Raw genomic sequence first — 24,124 nt, 5'->3', positions numbered from 1 at the left:
ATTGAGATTGTTAGTGTCACATAGAAATGTTATTGTGGACGTTGCTAAAGACTGCTCTTTATGACAAGAAAACCTAAAAATAAACTATATCTATATCCTTTTTTATTAGTTTCTCTACTCTTACTTGGAAAATGTACATTTGGAAACACACTTACATGATATAATTTGTGGTGTTGCCTGCTAAATTTATTGGAAGATTGGAGTTGAGCAGATGTTTTTTCCCTTTCTTTTTTTACCCTCTGTTTAAGAATGCAGTATGTCAGTGTTAATGAGAGAAGCACACTAATGCTTAATTGATCTGCAAAATGCTTAGATTTCATAGAAAAGGTAAAACAAATCATTGTCCCATGGTTATGGTACATAATGGAACCCGAACATTTTTTTTACAAATTTATCAAAAGCATGCCTTTTCATTGCAGGCCTGAATAATCGCTGGCTAAATATGGGCACATGGCTTTTACTGCTGGGTATCGATTACTGACCGCTTTCTCTTCTCTGTACTTTAGTATGTAACGCCTGGACTCCTCACTCCGTAACTCCATTCCATGTTTGGGCTGAAACATTTATGACGTAGCTGGAGAGTTCTGCGCCAATCGGAGTGGCGACCGGGTGTGATGCTGTGAGCTGATTGGCTGCGCGGCGCTGGTGCTGCTAAACGGTGTGTTGTCCCTGCACTAGCCGCGCCAAGCGCCTCAGAGAGCGGCGGCGCAGAGACAGAGCGCCGAGGATAGTTCAGCGCCAGACGAAGAGAAGCTGTGGCAGTTACAGCGAGGATAGGAGCACTGCTGAAGAAATAACGAGGGAAGTACGCGAAACAGAAGGACAGTTTCTAAGCGAACACTCTAATCCCAGAACTGGTATTTCTGCTTGAGGTGAGGACATTGGAAGCTCCACGATGCCGGTGTTTCACACGAAGACGATAGAGAGCATTCTGGAGCCGGTGGCTCAGCAGATCTCTCACCTGGTCATCATGCACGAAGAAGGGGAGGTCGACGGCAAGGCTATCCCTGATCTCAGCGCCCCCGTGGCCGCTGTGCAAGCCGCTGTCTGTAACCTCGTTCGGGTAAGAGACGCTCCTCAACCGCGTCGTGACTGATTATTTTCTGTCTGTATCTGTGCAGAAAAGAGTGTCCTTCTTGCCTGGGTTCATAAACACACAGTTTTGTTTCTTTTGAGGGGAAACTTTTTCAACTATGGCACTCCATTCGGTTGAATGAATGGGTCAGGTCTGGGATTTTCTTCTCTTCCAAAAACATCACTGTCACTGGCTACGGTTATATGCAAAAGTTTGGACACTCCTGGGCAAATAACAGGGATTTTAAAATGATTATAAGACACATATACAGGGAACATAATTCAGTATGACATTTTATGTAAATATTAGTTCACAATTCAACACACTGAGAATTTAACATATTGGAAAAAATTGCATAAAATATAAAATGTGCTTACTTCCACCTATTTGATACCTTCAGCCAACAAACAATGTATATATATATATATAAGTATATGTAAAAGTCAGTGGTAGCATTTGTCTTGCCTTCATTTTACTATCTCAGTAAACAAGGAACGTCCCTAGACGTTCAAAATAGGTCTAAAAGTAGTCTATTTTAAACGTCAATGAACGTCCAAAATCCATCTTAATACGTTAGTTCTGTGGTGACCAATCGATAACGTCAGTGGACGTCCAAAATGCGTTTTATACAAGTAATTTATTTCCGAACCAATCAATAACGTCAATGGACGTCCAAAATGCGTCTAAAGTTGAAAAGACGTCCAAACACAGACATTGAAAAGACGGCTATTCAATGTCTGTGTTTGGACGTCTTTTCAACTTTCATTTTCAACCTTAAGAGAACGTTGATTAGACGGCGGTCATTACGTTATTTCAACGTTGAATCAACGGCTAAATGTTTACTGGGATGGCATTTCAAAGAATAATCCTCTCATACAAGTGATGGTCCAAAAAGCCTGTCAGTCAGCATGATTGTATGTGTCAGTAAAAGTTAATATACACTGCAAATAGTGTTTTTGGAGAGGGCAGCTGTGGTGTCAGAGTGAACTGCCAACGCTGGTGCTACATTCTGTCAGTCAGGCGCTTACTCTGGTTTAGAGTGGATTACAATAGCAGAGGGATTCCCAGGGATTCACGCTCTATTCAGAGTGAAGCGATTCCAGGTTTAGTGTACCCTGCTGCCAGTGGCACACCAGTAACCTCATGTGTTTTTACAGTATATAACATCATTAAAGAGAGAAAGTGAGATAAAGCGGTCGATCCCAGATGAGAGAAAAAGAACCAGGGTGGTGGAATAAGAAGCCCCTGTAATAACGGGATTTGAAGCCTGAACTGGTGGCTGTAATAGCCTCTTATAGTCATGGTTTAAACTTTCTAGCTGGACTGAAATAGTCAGGACTAATGTGAAGTTTTAGAAAGTGTTCAAACTGGTACTCCTCTTACAGTCTCAGACTGGGCTTAAGATTTACAGCCCTGATACGTAGTTCCTTCGTCCAAAAACAAAATCATTAATCCCACAAGCCTCAGGACGGCTTTCCTTTATTTGCTCAATGTGTCCACAGCAACAAGACACACTCTTTCTGGTATGCTCTTCTTTATTTCTAGACACAGCGAGGCTTACTGTGACTGTTGTGTCAAGCGCTGGACGTGCGTGGTGTTATTTTCTCAGTTTACTGTCTTAGAGAGCTGGTTCCCAACTCTGGCTGTTAAGCCCCCCACCCTTTGCCCTGCACAATTTAGCACTTTCTCTGCTTTGACTCACCCACCTCACCACAGTTAGGACTTGTTAAAGAGCAGGGCTGGGTCTCCCCATAGCACAGTAATGAGTTTTAAATCACTCTCCTTTTTTACTTGCAAAGATGAGCTTAAGCCTGATGAGCGTTTTGAAAACCTTGTTTATGACAGTGCCAGAGCTTTGCGAAAGGGTTTTGGTGTTTAATTTTCTAGCAGCTATAAACAATGTCTGACAAGTATGGAAAAAGAAATATAAGGAAATGTCTGTATAAAATTGAGTGAAATATTAGGCACAAGCGATAAGGAAACTGGGTTCTCCTGTTCTCTAAAGCTTGCGTCTATAATACTGATCACAGGTGGTTTGTTTGTTTGTTTGTGTTTTTATATGGGGGGTTTGATTACTATTTGTTGTGATTTTATTTTGTGAAGTGAGCAGGTAGACGTTTGGAATATGGATCCATCTGAGCACAGATCTCCTTCCTGCTACTGAAGGTATAAGAGGGGAGTGGTCCTCAACTGTGTCTTTGAGTGGGCGGTTATTGTATTAATAACAACAAATTGATGCAAATCCAACTCTACTTTGGAGAAAGTTACTTATACAACCACTTCTAAGTTGGCTTTAATTATTTATAAACAGATGTTAAATGGATACTAAGCAGGAATGTTTTTTATTTATGTTTGTGGTGTTTAGCAATATTTAGCAATAAAAGTTAGTTTGTAATCAGCTACTACTGTATTATAAATATAAGTGGCATTATTGCTGTTTCAAATAAATTGTTCAAATAAATATTGTCTGCTGATTTAATGCTAATGGAGAGAGCTGGATCAGTTCTCTATATTATATTTCTCTGTCTCTTTCTATTGGCCTTTCTTTATTTCTCTCTCTCTCTCTCTCTCTCTCACTCTCTATATCTCTATCTCTCACTCTCTCTATATATCTCTCTTTCTCTCGCTCTCTCTCTCTCTTTCTCTCGCTCTCTCTCTCTCTATCTATCTATCTCTCTCTATCTATCTATCTCTCTCTCTCTATCTCTCTCTCTCTCTCTCTCTCTCTCTCTCTCTCTCTCTCTCTCTCTCTCTCTCTCTCTCTCTTTGGAAGCTCACGCTCCATCTGGTGTGGAGTCTGGAGTCTTGGGATGAAAGATTTCCCCTGAGTGAGTGAGATGCTCGGATGTGCTGCCTAGCCAGATGTTCAAAAAAGATGCATTGACATTTTTCCCCCTGTAATGAATGATGGTCCACAGTTTCTTCCTACTTTAGTAATGCTGGCCAGGGGAGAGATTTTTGAAAACTGGGTACTGTCTTTAAACAAAGCTCTGAAACACGAAAATGAAAAATATGAACTCATTAATACATCAATAACTGCTCCTGAGTGTTGTGTAGCCTCACTAAATGATACATTGTAACTGAACGTAATAGGCGTAAATAGCAAATAAGGAATTATTACAGAAGACTCATAAGCTTCGTTTATCAACATGACTCTTACTGATATTTCTGAATCAACTCTGTAAACAAATTCCAAGATTATGACTGTTTAAAGACTCACACACTCTGATGAAGCATCCGTCTCCTCTTAATGTTCTTTTAGGGAATGTTCCATGCCTCAACTAAATGCTGTTATTACTAGTTACACTCTGAGTGAACCCTCCACTTTAAAGTCCAGGTTAATTCGATCCTAAGGCTTATTATTCAGTACTTTCAGAGGAAGGATATTATATGAATTTGTCTGTTGCTACCGGCCATATCACTGGGAGAATGCAAAAAGGGCTATTTTATATGATTACACTCAAATGGAATATTGTTGTTTGTTATCAGTTTAATGCCATCTCTCTGAATGCCAGGTGTTGGTTCTGTGTTGATCTGCTGTTGAGCAACGTGAGACGAAAACCTCCAGCTGAAAAGATGGCTATGCTGAGATAAGAGCTTCCCACTACTAACATTTTATCTCCCTCTCTGTCTCTGTGTCAGATGTTGTGTCTGTGTTTAGCTGCTAGCGAGCAAGGAGGGGTGAAATGGGAAGGATAAAACATCCTCTGCAGTGATGGCTACACCAAGATAAAGCTGACAGCACAAGTGCAGAATTTCAGAACAGGCATAAATAGTATTTTTTATTGCTCCTGTAATTACTTAAGGCTATACAAGTGTATAATATCCTGGCTTTTAAAATAGTTCAGCTTAAACATGATTCCTTTTCTAATATTGTTTTTTGTGTAGTGGAATGTATAATCTTAAGCCAAATCAGAGACCTTCCTTCGTTCATTTAAATTTCCACTTTAAAAGAAGAATTGAACAACAGTCTCAAAATCTAATTACTGCTTTGTGATGTGAGCAGTTCTTTCAACACTTCCCTTTATTACAGATTTTTCATAATCTGCCAAAATATATTTCCACACTTCTGAATTCAGTATGTATTTGATGTTGAGAGCCGAGCTCTGGGGTGGTCAGTGGTCAGTGGTCAGTGGTCAGCTAATGATTCTGACAACTCCAACATCTTTAACAGTGGCAGGACGCACAGGAATAATATGGCAGTTGTGAATCGATCTGTGATTTTCTCAAAGATCAGTGTTTTAAGTACAGTTTATCTGATAGTGACCATTTTAGTCTCCAGTTTTGGAAACTCTTGGGTTTTCCGTTTCCTTCCCAGAGTGGATTGTGTCGTATAAAGTCTCAGAAACAGCTCCTGAAAAATGATTCACGTGTAAACATTTTTACCGATATTCATCGGCCATTTTAAAATGGTTTTGCTGAGTGCTGAATGTCTTAATGTGGATGCAGTGACTGATTTCAGACAGTTAGCGAGGTGGAATCAGCCTGTGTTTACTTGTTGGTCTTACTAAATACATGGTGAAGTCTTCCCCTGGACTGTGTGGCGAGGAGTTGATGGAGGTGCCTAAAATAAGGGCAAGGTATCAAATGCACATTTTAAAATGCTTAAACTGCTGCTGCCTCTAAGGCCGGCTTAATCTGCCAGTCTGTAGCATGTGCAAAGATGAACACACACACACACACACCAGTGTTCTGCTTCCTTCAGTGGAGTGACAGTGCAGGTCTAACTGCTCTAGAGGAGCTGTTACTCTTTGGAGTTTAACAACAACATAATTAGTTCAGGTCAAGAGTGGTGTATCGAGGAGAAACAGTGTTTAATCGAGGTGTGTAAGTCACACTTAAGGAGTGGACATTTTGAGGTGGATAGATATATATATATATATATAAATAAATCTGATTGATGGGAAAGTAACACCACAGTTTCACAGTGAATGGTTGCAGGTGGTGGTCTGTAATGCAGAGAAAGTGACTCCCTGCTTGAGGGAGAAAGACTCAAGCGTCAGCGTCTTCGTTGGAGACTCCAGAATGCCCCCTCCCTCGCTGCTGGGACACCTGTTCTGACTGAAGCTGAAGCTTCCTGTGTCCTGTCCAAGCATTTGAAAACAGGACTGAGTGCCCAAGCTTTGTACCTGCTGGCTATGTTTAAACTATTTGAAGCCAGTTTCTGGCAAGTCTTCTTTTGAATCTGTTTAAAAAATAACACCAGATAAAATAACTGCTGGTTATAATTTACCTCTTGTGATGAGACATTTCCACTACTTTAAGGTGCATTCATTGCTGACCTGAGCAATGAGCACACATTGCTTCTTATAGCACACACAATTTCAGTAGAATAGGTTGCTCTGAAGCAGCCACACATGAGCTGAAGGTCTCTGTGTCCAATACCAACCATGGGGGGAGGGGGATATAAAGCTTCCCAGGATTGTACTCTGCCTGTGATCTCACCAAGTGAAGGAGCATCATATTATACCTTTTGGATGAGCTGGATTGGTATTTTCATATGAAACTAATCTTACAACATCAGTGATGGACCTCAGTAATGTGTATGTGGCAGAATGCAATCTAACACTCACAGCAGGGTGCCAGTGTCAAGTGTAAAGATTTGCTGCAAAGGGACATTATCCCTACTGATACCTTTAGATTTTAGACTTGTGTTAGTCATCTAGACGAAACCCAACAGCCTACAGCCCTGTATTAATTATCCCTTTCCCAATTATCTAAGTCTCCATCGTTAACCCATATGGACCCTCATTATTTAAATGGCTTGAAATGCACACCTCGAATTTAGAAAACCCCACTTTACCCCGAGTCCAGGCTGTTTCTTCAGTTAACCTGATTGCTGTTTGTCTTGGCATGTGGAGGGGACGATGTGTGCTCACCGAGGACCAGGTAACCAGATGCTTGGACCAGTTCATGACTTCATTAGGCTTTTTGAGAAGCAACTCTGACTGTCATCCACCCAGTCTTCTCCAAGTGTGCTTTTTATGGCGTAGGAAGAAGAAGGGAGACCTGCGGGCCAAGCGAGGCTCTGGCACGGAACACGGTCTGCGTGTCTCAGTGTCTCCGTCTGCCTCCTTTGCCAAGTCTGTTGATGAGTTCCAGGAGGCAGAGCTTGAAGACAGGGCGAAAGGCCGAAGACCCACACCCACCCCATCCCCCCTTTTCGCCCAAAAGCGGTGCTTACATCATTGGCAGCTTAGACGTCTCATTCACTTGGAGTCATGCCAGTGCTGCCAAACTATATCTGACCGGTTACTAGTTTGTTTTTAACTCATACTATTTGATTGCAACACTAGTTACATTTAACTCAATCTCCAGTGCTTACACATGGTCTTCCACTTTCAGTTACTATAAGAGGAGATAGTCGCTCAGTAGGGTATAAAGTGTTAAATTATGCTGATTCTGTTTTATTACAGGAGGGTTCAGTGCCAGTCAAACACAGTGAGTTGTTAGAAAGTTTAAAAAGTTAGAATCTCTTTAACATAGAATTGAAGCTAAGGCTTTACATTCATTCATTATCTGTAAGCGCTTATCCAGGGTCACGGTGGGTTCAGAGCCTACCTGGAATCATTGGGCGCAAGGCGGGAATACACCCTGGAGGGAGCGCCAGTCCTTCACAGGGCAACACACACACACTCACACCTACGGACACTTTTGAGTCGCCAATCCACCTACCAACGTGTGTTTTTGGACTGGGGGAGGAAACCGGAGCACCCGGAGGAAACCCATGCAGACACGGGGAGAACACACCAACTCCTCACAGACAGTCACCCAGAGCGGGAATCAAACCCACAACCTTCAGGTCCCTGGAGCTGTGTGACTGCGACACTCCCTGCTGCATCACTGTGCCACCCTAAGGCTTTACAGGCTTAGATAATGTAATAATGTGCAGTTAGTTGTCTATGTACAACGAAATGTGTCTTCCGCCTTTAACCCATCTGTGGCAGTGAACAAACACACACACACTAGTGCACTAGGGGCTGTAAACACTCACCGAGAGAGACCATCCTCGGAGCCTGGGGAGCATTTCTGGGTTCAGTGCCTTGCTCAAGGGCACTTCAAGTGTGAATAATACCGACAGCCTTGGGGATCGAACCGGCAACCTTCCGGTACCAAGCCCAGTCCTCTAACCTATAGGCCACGGCTGCCACGCAATAGAAAACCATGTAAACAGTAGGTCCCATCAAGGTCTTGAAATTTCTAAACCGTATTTGACACTCAACTTCAAAATCACTCTTAAATGTGATAATATTTAAACCATTGTGCAGTCATCTGTCTGAGGGAACAGATATGTTTCCATTTTAATGATTGTGTGTGTACAGCAGCTGCGCTAAACATCTGTCAAAACACCAGCCTGTTTTTTTAATTATTGTGTGTGACTGAAGCATAGACTCCATAAAGATGTGTGTAATGCTTTGTGATGGATGGGCACCATGTCCAGGGTGTGTTCCTGCCTTGCACCCAGTGATCCAGGGTAGGCTCTGAACATACTGTGCCCCTGAACTGGATAGGCATTTACAGACAATAAATAAATGAATAAATGGCTCTCATTATAATTACATAATTCTGTGACTTACAATAACTGTAGACACAGCTGTTTAGCTGTGTGCATATTGCTTGTATGATCACCAAGGAAACACACTGACCAATAGATTTGGAGTCCCCAGAGCAGCTGTTTATGATTACAACCGATAATGTCAAGCATGTGCTGGATAGGTGAAATTAATTTTTCCAAACATTTTTGTAAAGGGATTTGCTGGTGAAATCTTCAGGCTTCTGAAAACATAGGAAAAAAGGAGTGTATTTTTTGGCCAGCCCCAGTTTAATAAGGTTTATCAGTGTTGATATGTTTGTGGGACTTCACAGTGGTGCTAAAAATGGTGTCACTAGCACACAGCTTCAGGGTCCTGAGGTTGTGTTCTCTCAGTGCCTGCATGGGTTTCCTCTCCTTTTACAAAGGGTGGTTATTTTTTATTTGGCTGTGTTAAACTGTCCAGAGATGTGTGTGCAAGTGACTGGGTGAGGTGGGGATGTCCTGTGATGGATTGCGGACCTGTCTGATGATTCCTGGACCCACAGTGACCCTGATCGTGGGTTGGCATGAATGTAAGAATAGTGAGATAAGCTTAATTGTCTACATTTTATGCCTGGTGTCCACAAATTTGAGCAGTTTAACTGTGCGTGCACAAAGAAAGCGATAAAAGCACCAATTACAGATGTTTTGTTATACATCCGTCTATTTCCTTTGTTTATTTTGGACAAAATATATATAATTTCATATAAAACTCCAAAAATGAGCCAGACAAAGTTATTGGCACCTTATATATATTTAATTATATTTAACTATGGGTCTCTCTTTTGTTTACAAACAATCTACATCTACACCTTCTTTCTGATTGGTAGTTGCCGTCACGTGTCACTGCTCATTTGCATTATTGCATTGCTGAATTGACCCATTTCGTGTTGTTCACGGTCGCATCGCTTAACGCCGCTCAATGTCGCTGACTCTCGTTGAAATTTAATGACCTCCGGTCACTGTGTGGCTTTTGTCATTTTCTGTTTGCATGCAAAGTAATATAATGTGTTATAATAGTGATATATAGTGATATAATGTGTTAAATCGGGCGGTACGGTGGTGCAACATGTACCATCGCTGTCACACAGCTCTAGGGTCCTGGGGTTGTGGATTCGAGCCCAGCTCAGGGTGACTGTCTGTGAGGAGTTTGCTGTGATCTCCCCGTGTCCGTGTCTGTAACTGTGTCAGTAAACACCCTAATTTTATGCTGGTTTACAAGAGTTAAACAGTAGTTCTGAAGTTGCTGGAGAGACACTAACTGCTTGTTTATTGGAAGAGATGGACAGTGACCTGGAGGGTTTGGTTAACAAGGTTAAAATCTGCTCTAAATACGTAATAGATGATCGCACTTCCTGCTGTCTGGTATAGATGATACGGTTCTCCTTATGCCCTGCGGGATGTGTCAGCAGTCGGTGGCCTTCTACACGTACAGCTGGATTTCCGCCAAAGCAGCCTGATGTGTCAACTACCCCTCATCATCATCATTCTGCTATAACCGTGGGGCTTCCGCTGCTGGGCGTGAAGCTCATTGCTCTCTTTTCTTTTTAACTTTCCCACCACATTCTCCCTTTTAGCATCAAAATAATCTGTTTGTGTTAGAATCTTTATTAGCAGTAGTTTGAATGTTGCTTTTTCATTGGCATCTATGCATTATTCCAAGTTACAAGGTCCTATCCAGTAATTTAAACAGTTAAATCGAGTGAACGAGACTATTCACGTATAAACATTAGGAAAGAGTGGATGGATGGATGGATAGTAAGATATTGACCTTTTATTGAAACCTGTTCTGATATTTGTGCTGGATTTTTTTTTGTCAGCTGTCTGTTGCATCAGCTCTTGTTTACCTTTTGTAAGGCACATTTGTCATGTGCTAAACCAGTTTTATGAAAATGACCGTTTTAAACTGTAAATGCCTGTGGAAATATTTTTATATCTACTCCTCCCAGATTTTTCCGCAACTCTCTGTAGATTCTTAGCCTTTATGAAAATAGCATACCATCTGTTTTAATACCACTGCATTTCTATAGAACAATATATAGTAATTGCTGGAAAAAACATTCTTCTATTGGAACATTTGGATATCTCATTTTGTATACCTTTTTAATTAATATTACAGAGCCAATACAATGAAATCAATCAATCGAACAGAAATATTAAATATTGGCTGCTATCTATTGTTCACAATGTCATTTGGAAGATCATTGAAATCCTGAGATATTACACAGATGCACATTGTTTTTTTTCTTTTATGTCTGTGTGTAAACCAGTGTGTACAGTTTCTGTAGGTGTGGCTGTGGCTCTTGAGTTTCACTTGCTGTAACTGTCTGAATGGTGCTTAATACTATCTGACAGCGTGTGATGGACTGGGGAAAGAGCAGCTGTTGACCTCGGTTGCTCCCTCTGAATCCATTATCACAGCACGGCAAGTGCTCAGAGTCAGATCAAAACACCGTTAAGTGAAGCTACAACTTGCTAATTTCGACAGTATGTGCACTTACATAAATTATGCATTAAAAACGATCCATCTGTCAATGATCATCACTCTCGGTCGCCTACACTGTAAACATTTCCTGTAAATTTACTGTTAAATAATACACTTTTTTCTTATCTAAATTATGTTATTGTGTTTTGCTGTGAATATTGAGAGCTATACGTCTGGGGAACTGCTGTTCTCTGGTGTGTTTACATTCAGAAGCACCACGTCTCCACCACGTGGAGCAGTGTGTTTGAGGGGAACAAACAACAGTTAATTGTACGTGGTTGAAATTTAAGTTGTTAAGTTGACTTGTTCAGGTTTGTGGCACATTTAGTCTGTGTATACTTTCATGCAGTTAGCTGGCTCCCAAATATAGAGTCAGTTTTACCTTAAGTAATCTGAAGCAGCAAAAATAAGCCAATATTACCCACCTATGAAGCAGGAATAGAGCAATATATATCCTCATCTCAGTTCATGCTTTTCAACATTGGGAGGTCTCTCGCTGTCTAAACATCTCTAGATGCCATTTTTCTTTTGTGAACAGAGAGAAAGAAAGCCTAGCATCCTAGACTGAGACCCTTTGTTTTTTCTTTTGCCCTTTTACTGACACGGGGACTTTGTAAACACATTAGACCTGTTTCCAGCATGCAAACAGATTGGAGAGCAACACATTTTAAGGTAGATTTGATTAAAATCATGAACACTTCCTTTACGTTTACTGCATAATGTACAGTATGTTATTGTAAAAAGAAATGCTCCCAAAACCCAGAAAAGTCTCCAGTCTCTAAGGAAATACAGTACCCATCAAAAGTTTGGACACACCCACTCAGGGAATACATTCCACATATTGTGAATGTACAGCACCAGTCAAAACTGGGACATCTTCTCATTGAGTGTTTTTTCTTTGTTTTTTATTATTTTCTTCATTGTAAATGAGTATGGAAGACATTAAAATTATGAAGAAACACAAATGTAATTAACAAAAACATGTTAAACAAACCAGAATATGTTTTATACTTTAGATTCTTGAAAGTAGCCACCTTTTACTTTGATGACAGCATTGCACACGTTCTCTCAGTCAGCTTCATGGGGCCCTCACCTGGAATGGTTTTCAGTGAACAGCTGTAGCCTCGTCAAGATTTAATTTGTAGAACTGCCTTCTTAATGTGTTTGAGACCATTACTTGAGTTGTGCAGAGGCATTACTCTACCAATGACTAATGAGAAGACGTGTCCAAACTTTTGATGGGTACTGTAAATTAGAAAAAATGAAGAGCAATTTTCCAAATTGCACAAAACATACAGTGTTTCATGAAAAGAAAATGTAATAGATAAGCTAAGCTTAAAATGCATGAGAAATAATAGGAAGGTAAAATAGCATGAAGTACAGTAATGTCTCTGATGGTGTTTACAAAAGAGGTGGATTTGGTGAATCAGTGGGTTGTTGTTGGTGTTGTGGGTGGGGCTGTAATTATAATAATATAGAGGGAAGTAGATGAGTATGTGTCTGATGGTATATATAAGAGGTGGATTGTAGGCTGTTATTGTAGTTGGATTGAGCTATAGCTGCAGTATCTATAGAGGATCAGTGTTGCTGGGGTGAACTGGGTCTCAGTGCCTGCTGGATGTGAACTGGTGACACTTTCTGTGATAGGAATCCTATAGAATTTCAGTATAGAATTCTATATCATATAGAATTTATTAAATAAATTGTTTGACCAGAGGAGGATGGGTCTCCTTTTGAGGGAGTTTTTCTTTGCCAATGTCGCAATTGGCTTGATCATATGGGGCTATTAATTTCGAGTTTTGTTTTAGTTTTCAATGTCTGTAAAGCTGCTTTTTGTCACCAGGTTTTAAAAAAGTGTTATATAAATAAATTTGACTTGACTAGAGTTACACTAAAATACTGTACACTGATAGTCCTTCACTGGTAGCTAAGCAATACACAACATTACAGTCTTTGTTGCCAGAAACATTGACAGAAGAAAGATGTTAGCGCTGGATTTGTAAGCAAAGCTGTGAGGAACCTTTTATGGACCACTGTTATGTTTGGTGTCTTCCTTTAAAGGAAATGTTGTGCGTCTTTGTGGAGCTTGAAGTAATCAGTGAGAAATGCTTTTTGCAGCTTGAAAGTAAACAGACACTGTATATCTGTGAGCTGTAGGATAACAGTCCTGAGAACCCATCAGTGGAAGAGTTTTCCCCTCTGTGTGTCATATAGTCAGAACACACTGTGACCGTTTGCTGCTGGTTCTTTCAGAATGCAAGGATTGCAGGCATGCATACACTCAGACATGAAGACATGAGTCTAATGCTTAACACACTCCGGCTCACGAAAAAACCTGCTTGAAATTTCATGTTCCCCAGTTCTTATAAAACGAAGAGAAAGTAGGCAAGCTATTTTTGCCGGACCACCATTAGCCTTATAACCATTGAGGTGTTTCTGGCATTTCACAAACAGGAAAGCCCAAAATACACACACTTGTCACTGGAAGGTCTGGAGATGCTTTGGTGCTTCATATCAATGTATTTGTAAACATGTGGTTTTTATTCTGTGATTGTGTGGTACAGAAAATATTGAGGGCAGGACTAATAAATGAAAAAAAGTTCATAATATATAACACAGGCATCAGGGTTTTTCTTGTTCATTCATTCATTATCTGTAAGCGCGTATCCAGTTCATGGTCATGGTGGGTCCAGAGCCTACCTGGAATCATTGGACATAAGGTGGGAATACACCCTGGAGGGGGCGCCAATCCTTCAAAGGGCAACACACTCACCTAGGGACACTTTTGAGTCGCCAATCCACCTACCAACGTGTGTTTTTGGACCGTGGGAGGAAACCCTAGCACCCGGAGGAAACCCACGCGGACACAGGGAGAACACACCAAACTCCTCACAGACAGTCACCCGGAGCGGGAATCGAACCCACAACCTCCAGGTCCCTGGAGCTGTGTGACTGCGACTCTACCTGCTGCACCACCATGCTGCTTTTTCTTGTTCATTTTATTTAAAAATAAATACTAGATGACCTACCACCAATGAACAATGAACACCAAGAACATTTTGTTGATTTTAAGAATTACAATTACTTTCTTATTCAATATAAAAATTTACTTTAAGTTTAATGTGGTTGTGTGCAGCTGTATGGAGTTTTATAAACACACTAACGCCACAAAATGTCTCCCCACCACAAAGACACACACACACACACGTAAAATAAGACAAATTCAGCAGTCCTCCTCTCTCTGTGAGATATAATAAGTGTGTAAATGTTGCAGAGTTCTGAGCCGTCCTGCTGAGCTTGTGAAATAATGAACGCAGAGCCTATGGGTAACGTGTGCAGTGTCGCGTCAAACACAGCCCCAGAAACACACAAACAGAGCGTATTCCTGTCTTATTTCCTATTACTCAGCCACGGTTCACGCTGAAGAACCTATTGTTCTTTGGTTCCAGCTGGGAATAAATTATTCTGGTTCGCGAACCAGTGTATGTCAGTGCAAACGTATAAAACACTATTCAGAGAGTGACCCTAGGTGAGGATTGAACCCATCACTGTAGGAGCGACAGTGTCCCCACTGCACAAATCACAGAAATGCTCTCAGAAAAATACAGTGTCCACTCCTGACCCCAGACTTCAGTGTCACTGAACACAGTGTTTGGAACTAATTTCGAGTGTGAGAAGCAACCAGTGTCTAAGACTGGACTTTAAAGGAGGAAAAACCTTGAAATACTGAAGCCAGGTCTCTTGAACAGAATGTAAGCTGTAATAAAGGAAAGCCACACTAAACACTTGACATAAAATGTGATATTACATTTATTGTTAAGGATTTTGTATAGTTTTTATTTAAGTGTATTATTCTGGGAAATACATGTTTAACACGTGTTTAAAGACTGTTTTATCTGGAATCGGAATAAATGAAGGGTGGTCTCTGGAAAGTACTGTAATTTGTATGTCACTGTGGAGTTATGTGGTAACTGCTAGGTATCACCCCATAATCTTCATTGTACAGTCTTCAAAGTGTGGAGAAATGGTGCCACATTGTAATGTAATCACTGTCTAACCACAGCTTTCTGTTGAACTTCAGGGATGAGGTTAAAATGAGTCTCAGAAGCTCCTGAGTGAAATTGCCCGTGTTTTAGTATCATGTGTTGAAAGCCATGCCCCTGAGTTCAGGGCATTCTCTTCTCTGGGTTGTGTGTGTGTGTGTGTGTGTGTGTGTTCTTATGGACTTACATATGCACTTGAAAGGGCTTTGTTCCAGTGAAAACAAATCAATGTATGTGTGAGTGCTCCTGGGCGTCAGTACTGATTAGCTGCAGTTCCAGTGTCAGGGACGGTCAGGAATGGTCAGGCACAGGTCACAATCTTCAGCGTGGCCTGGAACCAAGGCTGCTGACCTTAGTATTTTACCACGGTCAGTGCTAATGAGCATGTAACTTCTCAGCCCATAGTCTTGTCATGGCCAAACACTGAGACTGGAGCATTACTATGCACTGTTCCACAGTCTCCTGATGAATTGCGCTCTTCTGGTACTGTGTAATTGCTGACTGTACTACAGCTGCTTCGGTAGTCAATAACTGCAGTTAGTCTATCACCAGTGACAGAACAGTGCTGTTTGGAGCCTATAAATGCCTTACATATAAATACAGCTGACCTGCCAAATGACACAGAGGGATGGTGGGCACAACATGGCCTAGTCCTGTTGCTTTGCTGGTGCTGGTTTTAAACAAGATCACACATCTACTCCCCTCATTACCAGAGCCTCACCAAAACAAAACAAAAATCTTGCTTGCTTGAAGTATCCCCGCGGGTGCACAGAAAACTTTGCACTCGCTCAGAATGTCCACAAATGTGCGCAGAATTGTGGCCCAAAAGTAACACCATAAAAAACACAGACACCACATCGCCCCAAGGGAAGATCAGTCAACCGGAAGAGAATGAGTGTTGTCACCAGTGTGACTGCCCCATCATCACTTCTTTATCCCCTTTGTTGCAAGCATTTTAGGTTTTGGAAAACTGTGTTGTCAGTGTGTGTGTGTGTGTGTGTGTGTCTGTGTGTTGGATGGCTGCTGTACACTCTCAGAAAAACAGGTACAGTAGAAGTACATTATTGTTCACTAAAGGTACAAACAGTAAATGTTTCTTTAAAGGTACAGCAGTGGTGTTAAAGTCCAGTTGTGTTCCCTACAATTATAATAGAATAAAGTACAATTATGTTCCCTAATTAAACGTACTGGATATGAACCTTTAAGGCTACCACCACAGTGACAGCAAAGGGTGCCACCAATATGACAGTTTTTCTTACGGGGTTTTTACTGTGCTTTCCAGTAACTGAGTTTATGGTACTAATGCTGCAAAGCATTCCCCAGTTTGTTTGCTGTTTCTTCTTTGACAGCTGCTGTCCTCCCTTTAGTGGCTTTAAGAATAGGTCTAGCTAAGGTGGCAGAGGTTTCTTGTTACCTTCACACTGTCCCATGGGTAGTGAGCACAAACCCAAGGCTTGGTGGGCTAAAAATACCCGGAATGCAGTCCATGGGTCCAGTGTCTCTAGGGGATTGGGAAGGTGGAGGCCCCCTCAGCAGGGGCTCCCTGGGTTCCAGTGCATTAGAATGGTGGAAATTTGCAAGGAGCTGGGCTGTGCCATATCATATTGCTCACTATAATATTGGTATTATTTTAAAACAATTGAAAAAATCCATAAAATAATAAGAGCAATATTCTGAACTGTTTATGTAATGGCATTGTACTGTTGTGCATAGTATGGTGAATGTTCGTTATCATCATTTAGTCACAACAGCAGGTACAGCAGGAAGTGGAAGGGTGGTGGAAGAGAAGGGGAGCACCGTCAGTAGAGGTGGTTTAATTAAAAAATATCTGATATACAACAAACCATGGTACTATGTAAGAAATGCAGAACCCTGTAACAGTCAAAGGCAGAAACACAACTAATCTGTTTCACCACCTCAAGCAGGAACACTTGAGTTTGTTGAGTTTGAGAAAAGTCACTGCAAAGAGAGCTCAGCAACCAATGTGAGCCCAAGAGGAAAGACCTCTCTGACTCAGCATTACAATATTCACAAAATTCTCCTCTACAATGAAGCTCTAAGGGTATAGTTGTACAGTCGTTTATAAACATGCACTACATTTTCTGTGCTTTTTAGTTATGTGGCTGATTTATAAATTACATTTTTATTAATAAAAAATCTGAATCTTGGTAAATTACTGTTTTTTACAAAATAAACAATAGTTTACAGATATTTTCTGTTGAAAGTTTGAAGCTAGGTTTAGGGTTAGGTTTAATATTTATTTTGTTGCTGTTGTATATTATTTGGGGCGGCAAGGTGGCGCAGCAGGTACACACATTGGTAGGTGGATTGGCGACTCAAAAGTGTCCGTCCGTGTGTATGTGTCTGTGTTGCCCTGTGAAGGACTGGCGCCCCCTCCAGGGTGTATTCCCGCCTTGCGCCCAATGATTCCAGGTAGGCTCTGGACCCACCGCGACCCTGAACTGGATAAGGGTTACAGATAATGAATTAATGAATGTATATTATTGAAAATTCTTAAATTATTTTTTATTTTTAAAATAATTTTTTGGCAAATATATATTAAACACAATAATATCATGATATTATTTTAGACCCATATCGCCCATCTCTAGTAGATAGTAGCACTGCACAATGTGGACAACAATTACTTGTTACTTTTTTGATATTTTGATGTAATTGGGGTTAAGGCAATAATAATAATAATAATAATAATAATAATAATAAATATCAATCTGGAGCAATAATAATTATATTAGTGCTGGGAGCATCAGTCTGAGTGTTTGAGGCCACTTCCACTTGATGGTGGTGGGGCATGGCGAGTGATCTGAGCGTGGCAGATGGAGGGTGAGCTGGTCTGGAGTGGAACCCAGCAGACAATTTCACATCCTGTAATAATTAGGAATCCTTTGTTTTAGGAGTGTGATGTGCTCGAGGGGACAACAATGAAAACACCTGTTCAGCAGTCTGGCCTGGTATAAGTAGGGTGCGAGCTGGAAGGTTTATTTTAGATACTCACATCCAGTTGATGAGCACCTGAACTGCTGATACAGTAGAATCTTGGGGTTGAGCAAGTGAAGCTGCATTCCTTATGGTGTTTGGTCTCTATTGTTGCTTGGTTTGGCATCGGTCCACCCTCATTCTCTCACCAGCACTGTGTGTGTTTGTGTGTGTGTATCCTGATTGGCATGCTGCAGGGTATAGAGTCCTACCTGACCTCCATTACCTCTTTGACCTAGCCAGACTCCTGCCATTATTTATAAGCGCTGTGGCTTTTGATGAGCTAGCCCTCTCAAGCATAACTGCATCACATGCCAATGCAATCAATGGCCTTTTGTAGGTCACCAGCTTTTGTTCATTCTACACTGGACACTGTTATATTTATTCTGTTTTGTGTTCCTCTTCCTACTCTTCCTCCACCTCTCTGTGATTCGGCGAGGGTACAGAGTGACCTCTCGCTGCCACAGTCTCTGAATGTTGCAGAGCAGTTAAAAGTTCAGAGAGATAAAAGTGCCTGCCTCCTGTAATTTGACATGTGGAAAAAGAGCAGATCAGTGGTCAGGCCACGTGATGCCTATACACAGACATCATCCCTCTGTTCTGCACACACTGGAGCAGATGAATCGATTGTGGGCCACTGCGGTTTTCATCCTCCCAATGTATGAGAACAGTGTGACTGATTTGGCCATTGGTGTTTTATTACATTAAGGCACAGTAGGGAGGTGACCGATTTGTTATTGTCTGATTCAATCCTCCTTTGAATGCTGTTAACATTGAGTAAACACTTGATGAGGGGTTATGGGGTTTATGGCCTGAATATTTCTATATCAATTTACATTCAATTTTATATATTATTATGTCTGTATAATTATATTATATATATTATAGTCTGGAGCCTTCCAGGAACAGGCAGCAATTAGTGCTGCTCAGTTAATTGACAATGAATCCAAATCGATATTCAGAACTCTTAATCTACATAATTTTGTCTATATCAATTATGTAATTTTTTTTATTCTGTTGTGTCCCCGCTGTGTGTTAATGTACTGTCCTTTTAAAACCACACTACCACTCTTTAGTTACATAATTCTGCCCCTATCTGCCACATGGAAGCAACATGGAGGAGAACCTACATGCGGAGGCCAACCGAGCATCTTGAGCAACTTGTACCAAAGACAAACACTGCGCCTGTGGTTTAGACGTGTTGTGTTTTGACTTTAACTTAGATGACACTAAACAAAAAGAAGTCAAAAGTAAACACTGAGAAAAAAACATTTCAGTGACCAAAGCACAATCACAAAAACAAGAGAGGAACGAGCTCCCATCGACATTAGAAAAATACCCCAGCTTTAATACTGGAGCACACTGGAGTCACTTAACTCCGAGGGTCAAAAATACAAAAACAAAATAATTGTTCATTAATCGTAATCGTGGTAAAATGTACAAATAATCGTGATATTGATTTGCGCTCATATCACCCAGCACTAGCAGCTATAGATCATGGACAGGATGCCAGTCTATCACTGGACATCACACACTCACAGAGTCTCTCATACAACTCAGGTCTGTGGGTAATTTCACACAGACAATCCTCCTAACAACATGTGTTTTTTGAACCGTGGGAGGAAACAAGAGCACCTGGAGGACACCCATGCAAATATAACGAGAACACACCAACCTTCTTACAGGTCTGGGAGGTGTTTGGTGGGTACCCCTGTCCGGAGCTGGAGATTGAAGCCCGGACCACGAGACCCTAGAGACGTGTGGCAGTGTCACTTCCTGCAGTGTCACCGTGCCACCCATTAAAGATTAACATAATGTTGAACATAGTTCAGCGTGCTGTATTATTCTGCATTAAATTTTGCAGAAGTCTATTATGTTTCCTTATTTTCATAAGAAAATCTATCTTACCCAGCGCAGGGTTTCACCAGGGATGCTCAACTTTTACAGTGTCTGTGTTTTGGGAGATCATATGATATACCACAGTTCTAATCATGATAGTGAAGTATGTGCATTTACTCTTAGGAGTCTTGCTCAAGGAATCTTGCTGCGCAGGGAATTGAACCTGGGTCTGCAGAGTATAAGGCAGACATTACCCACTACACTACCCCAATCACCTATTCTTCATGCTCCAGTTAACCAGAAGAGTCTGGCCTTTGCTGTTGTTGATCTGTTTTTGCCTCAGGGGTGAGCAGTGAATGGGTGTGTTAACTGAGCGCTGCAGATGAACTGAGAGTGTGTGGGCTTTGTTGAAGAGCTGGCGGCCTGTCAGCCTGCAGCAGTGGAACTTTAGGCTCATCCTGCAGGACAGAGGGCCTTATTGTCCACAGTCTCTCCAAACAAGCCCATTAACAAGCGCTGCCCGTCTGCAGGAGGACTAAAGGCTCTTCACACGAGAGTGTTTAACCTTGCTGTGCTGAAGCTCCAGGCCAGCTTCTCTTTACTACTGCAGCCTTGATCTCAGCTCTTCTCATCAAACAAGCACACACAGTTCGGATGTTCTAAATAATTTCCAGTAGAGCTGCAACAATACATATGGCTGTAGGTAAATATTACTAAAATTTCACAACACAGCCCGGTTAACTAGTGATGTCAGTGAAAGATAAGGGTGTAGGTTTGATCTTAACGTTGTTTACCTGTCTTTGCAATTTGATTTATTTTTGTTAATTTTGTGTGTACTGTCCCTTTAAGACCATGTAGATCGTGTAAGATGTAAGACCGTGTACAGTTTGTGTGAATGTGGGGAGATTTGGGCTTGGAGAAGCACAGTTTTCTTAATATCCAAATTATTGTTTTGGATGCCATCCTGACTGAGAACACACACACATTAGGATTGCCTCCAGTTCCTCCTAGTGGCGTCATTGCTTTAAAATAAAACGCACTGTGCGTTACTCAGTCAATCTGAGATGCGATTTGGCCAGTGTCTCTCACTCAGCCTCATGTTTACAGCGCTTTGGCTCCTTATAGCCATTGGGACTCATAGTAGAGAATGAGATCTTAACCCTTTATGTACCAGATACATTGCCTATTCACTGACAGATTGTTCCATTGTAATTTTTAATACTTTTTAATAAAATTATTGCTAGGGACAATTTATTAGTCGCTAGACATTGATAGGGACATGTCCCTACCATCCCTACCCAATTCTGTCCATCCATAATGAAAATATAAGAGGTGTTTCTGCCTGCACTCCTTTCTGAATTAGAGACAATACATAGCAACCAATCCGAACTGAACCAAGGGCAACCAATCAGAACACCAGAACTGAATCAGGCAGTTTAATTCTTATGGGAAACATAAAAAAATAAAAAATTCATTTAGAACGATCAGATATAGCATGTAAAATCCCCAAAAACTTGCTAAATGTTTAATACCAAGGCCCTTTTTTCTTGGAAAGTTCAAACCCACTCATTTCCAGTTTTGTCAGTTCTATGGAACACAGCCAGAGAATTCCAGGTTTGTGTTTGTTTTTTGGGCTGTGTGTTGATTAAGGCTGTTTTCCCTGGTGTTTTCAGGTGGGGAAGGAGACAGTGCAGACCACAGAAGACCAGATTATGAAGAGAGACATGCCCCCGGCCTTCATTAAGTAAGTCCCTTGCTTCCTGTCTCTCTCCAGGGGCTCATCATGTGAACATACATCAAACTTAATCACATTCCCACACACACACACACACACACACACACACACACACACACACACACACACACACACACACTGCAGTCCAGGTTTAGAAGAAATGTTTGTTAATGAAGTTGGCCAGGTGCTGAAAGGGTGAAAATTGTGATGAATTAGACAGAACTTTCCAAGTATCTTATTATCTCTGCTTGGTCAAGCATGTTTCTGAGCGCGCTGTGCTAGTGGAAGATTTATCAAAGCCTTTAGCTCTTTACTGCAGGAGTTGTGAACACATCGGCATTGACAGAACAAGGACTTGCATATTCCAGATAGTATAAATTTACTGAGGGGGGAAAATGTGGCTTTCACTGGGAGTAAATATATTATTACAACAAAAAGTAAAAATGGCAAAACTGGTGATGGTTTTGAACAGGGGTTCATTTTGAAAATGGCAGTATAGACACAGTGATACAGTTTTGGTTAGCTTTTTTTTACATGACCCTGTCAGCTGTCTATTCTAACTTGTGTAAACATTGCCTCCCAAAATTTTAGTTGCTGTGCATTCTTCCCTTGAATTGAATAAGCTTCAAAGTGGCTTTTATTAGCTGCTTGCAGCTGGACAGAAAGCACCTGATAGTTTCTCTCAAGCTGAAGTGACGTTCCTTTCTTCTTTCTGGATTTGCATCACAGGAAGTGAGAGATGTGCACAGACTGTGTGTTACTATGTAGTGTGTTGCAGTTATCTCCTCCCAGTAGAGCTGAATGTGACATAGAACTTTAGTAAAAAGACGTAATGAGATGCCATTTCTCCACAGACACAGGGTGTAACTTTGGGATATGTATTGGATGGGTGGAACGGGATATTTTTTAGGATGGCTATCAAAAATATGGAAATTATAACATGGTGATCATATGGTGGTTGAGGGTCAAGGGTAATTTCTCTCCCTTATACACCGAAGACTAGGGTACCCTAGGGTAACTAGTAACTTTACAGGAGAAGGGAATAAAACCTTCTTAACTTTCAGTGGAAGTCAGTGTAAAAAGATTTAATTCCAAGAAATTTTGGAGCATTTCGATTGGTCCATTCCTCATGACATTTTCACACAATGTGAAGGACAGCTTCTGTGTTCAAATCATGTAGTAAACTATAAATCCACAAAAAAAGCGACAGCGACAATGTCAACATAATTCTTAAAGTAGCACTTTATTATTTTAGTATGTATTATTTTGCCATGTTTTACTACCAAATTATTGTTAATAGTATGGATTCCCCCTACATGGTGTGTTCCTGCCTTGTGCCCAGTGATTCCGGACCCACCGAGACCCTGAACTGGAAAAGCTGTTACAGACAATGAATAAATAAAAAAGTATGGAACACCAAGGGGGTCATATATTTTAGTTGCAATTACTGGGAGCGTCTTTCACAGAGCTGCTTATATGTGATGATTGTTGAATGTAGTTGGATGATTAACAACTTTTAAGATGAAACTGCTTTAGCAAGGTTTCCACATATATTTAAAAAGCCTTATGAAATCTTAAAACAGATCTTTGGAATGTATAAATAGGTCAGGAAAAGTTCTGAAATCCTTTTACTAGTAGATATATTAATTTTTATATTATTAAATTCCTCCCTCCCCCCCTGGGAGTGCATGGTACACTCATAGTTTTCTCCAGTGGTCTCACTCCTGGCTGTGACGCTGACTCATGGCCTGTGATGACGCCACACTGCTGCTGCTACCGCTGGAAGAAGATGCTGCTGTAAGATGTTGCTGATGCATTATTGATAACTCTGACTGGAAAGAGAAACCATGCTGAAATGCTCCCTGGAGTTCTTCCCACAGTGAGAGTGGAGCCTGGGCGGCAGGAATAGCTGATTTAAGTGGTGTGAAGAGCAGTCGTTAGTGTTGAATTTGTTTAATATTGATGCTCTGTGTGTGTGTGTGTGTGTGTGTGTGTGTGTGTGTGTGTGTGTGTGTGTGTGTGTGTGTCTGTTTCTCCTCATCTCCTTCCCTTTTAGTCCTTCTCAAAACTCAAGCTGTGACATCTCTTTTTTTACATGTTTGCACCAACTACAAAAGTATTATAACTTAATTGGAAATAAGACAATTATTCACTTTTTAGATACTTCAGAAACTCTTTAAAGGACACTCGATATCTACACTTCAACTCAGTCCTTCCCACCTCCACCCTGGGGTTCTTCATCACACATGGTTTTTTTATTGCACTGCTGCATTATTACATACTAAAGACACTATATCAACACACACTGTGGTAAGTATTGAGTTTATTAAAACATCACAACTGCGTCTGAAGTGGTAGTTATGGCCATTCATGACTC

General features: G+C 41.0%; 1 protein-coding gene across 1 annotated transcript in view; it reads left to right on the top strand.

The window, feature by feature from the left end:
* Positions 1 to 656: 656 nt before the first annotated feature.
* Positions 657 to 24,124, top strand: part of vcla (vinculin a) — a 58,875-nt gene continuing 35,407 nt past the window's right edge. The window contains exons 1-2 of the mRNA XM_066678183.1: positions 657 to 1,063; positions 21,686 to 21,756. Coding sequence (XP_066534280.1) covers positions 896 to 1,063; positions 21,686 to 21,756 — 239 coding nt within the window. The 5' untranslated portion in view covers positions 657 to 895. The remainder of the gene's footprint in view (positions 1,064 to 21,685; positions 21,757 to 24,124) is intronic.

This window comes from Hoplias malabaricus, chromosome 8, assembly GCF_029633855.1.
Source record: "Hoplias malabaricus isolate fHopMal1 chromosome 8, fHopMal1.hap1, whole genome shotgun sequence".
Classification (NCBI taxonomy): Eukaryota; Metazoa; Chordata; class Actinopteri; order Characiformes; family Erythrinidae; genus Hoplias; species Hoplias malabaricus.
Note: the sequence above shows the minus strand (reverse complement) of the source record. Positions and strands in the feature narration are given on the sequence as shown.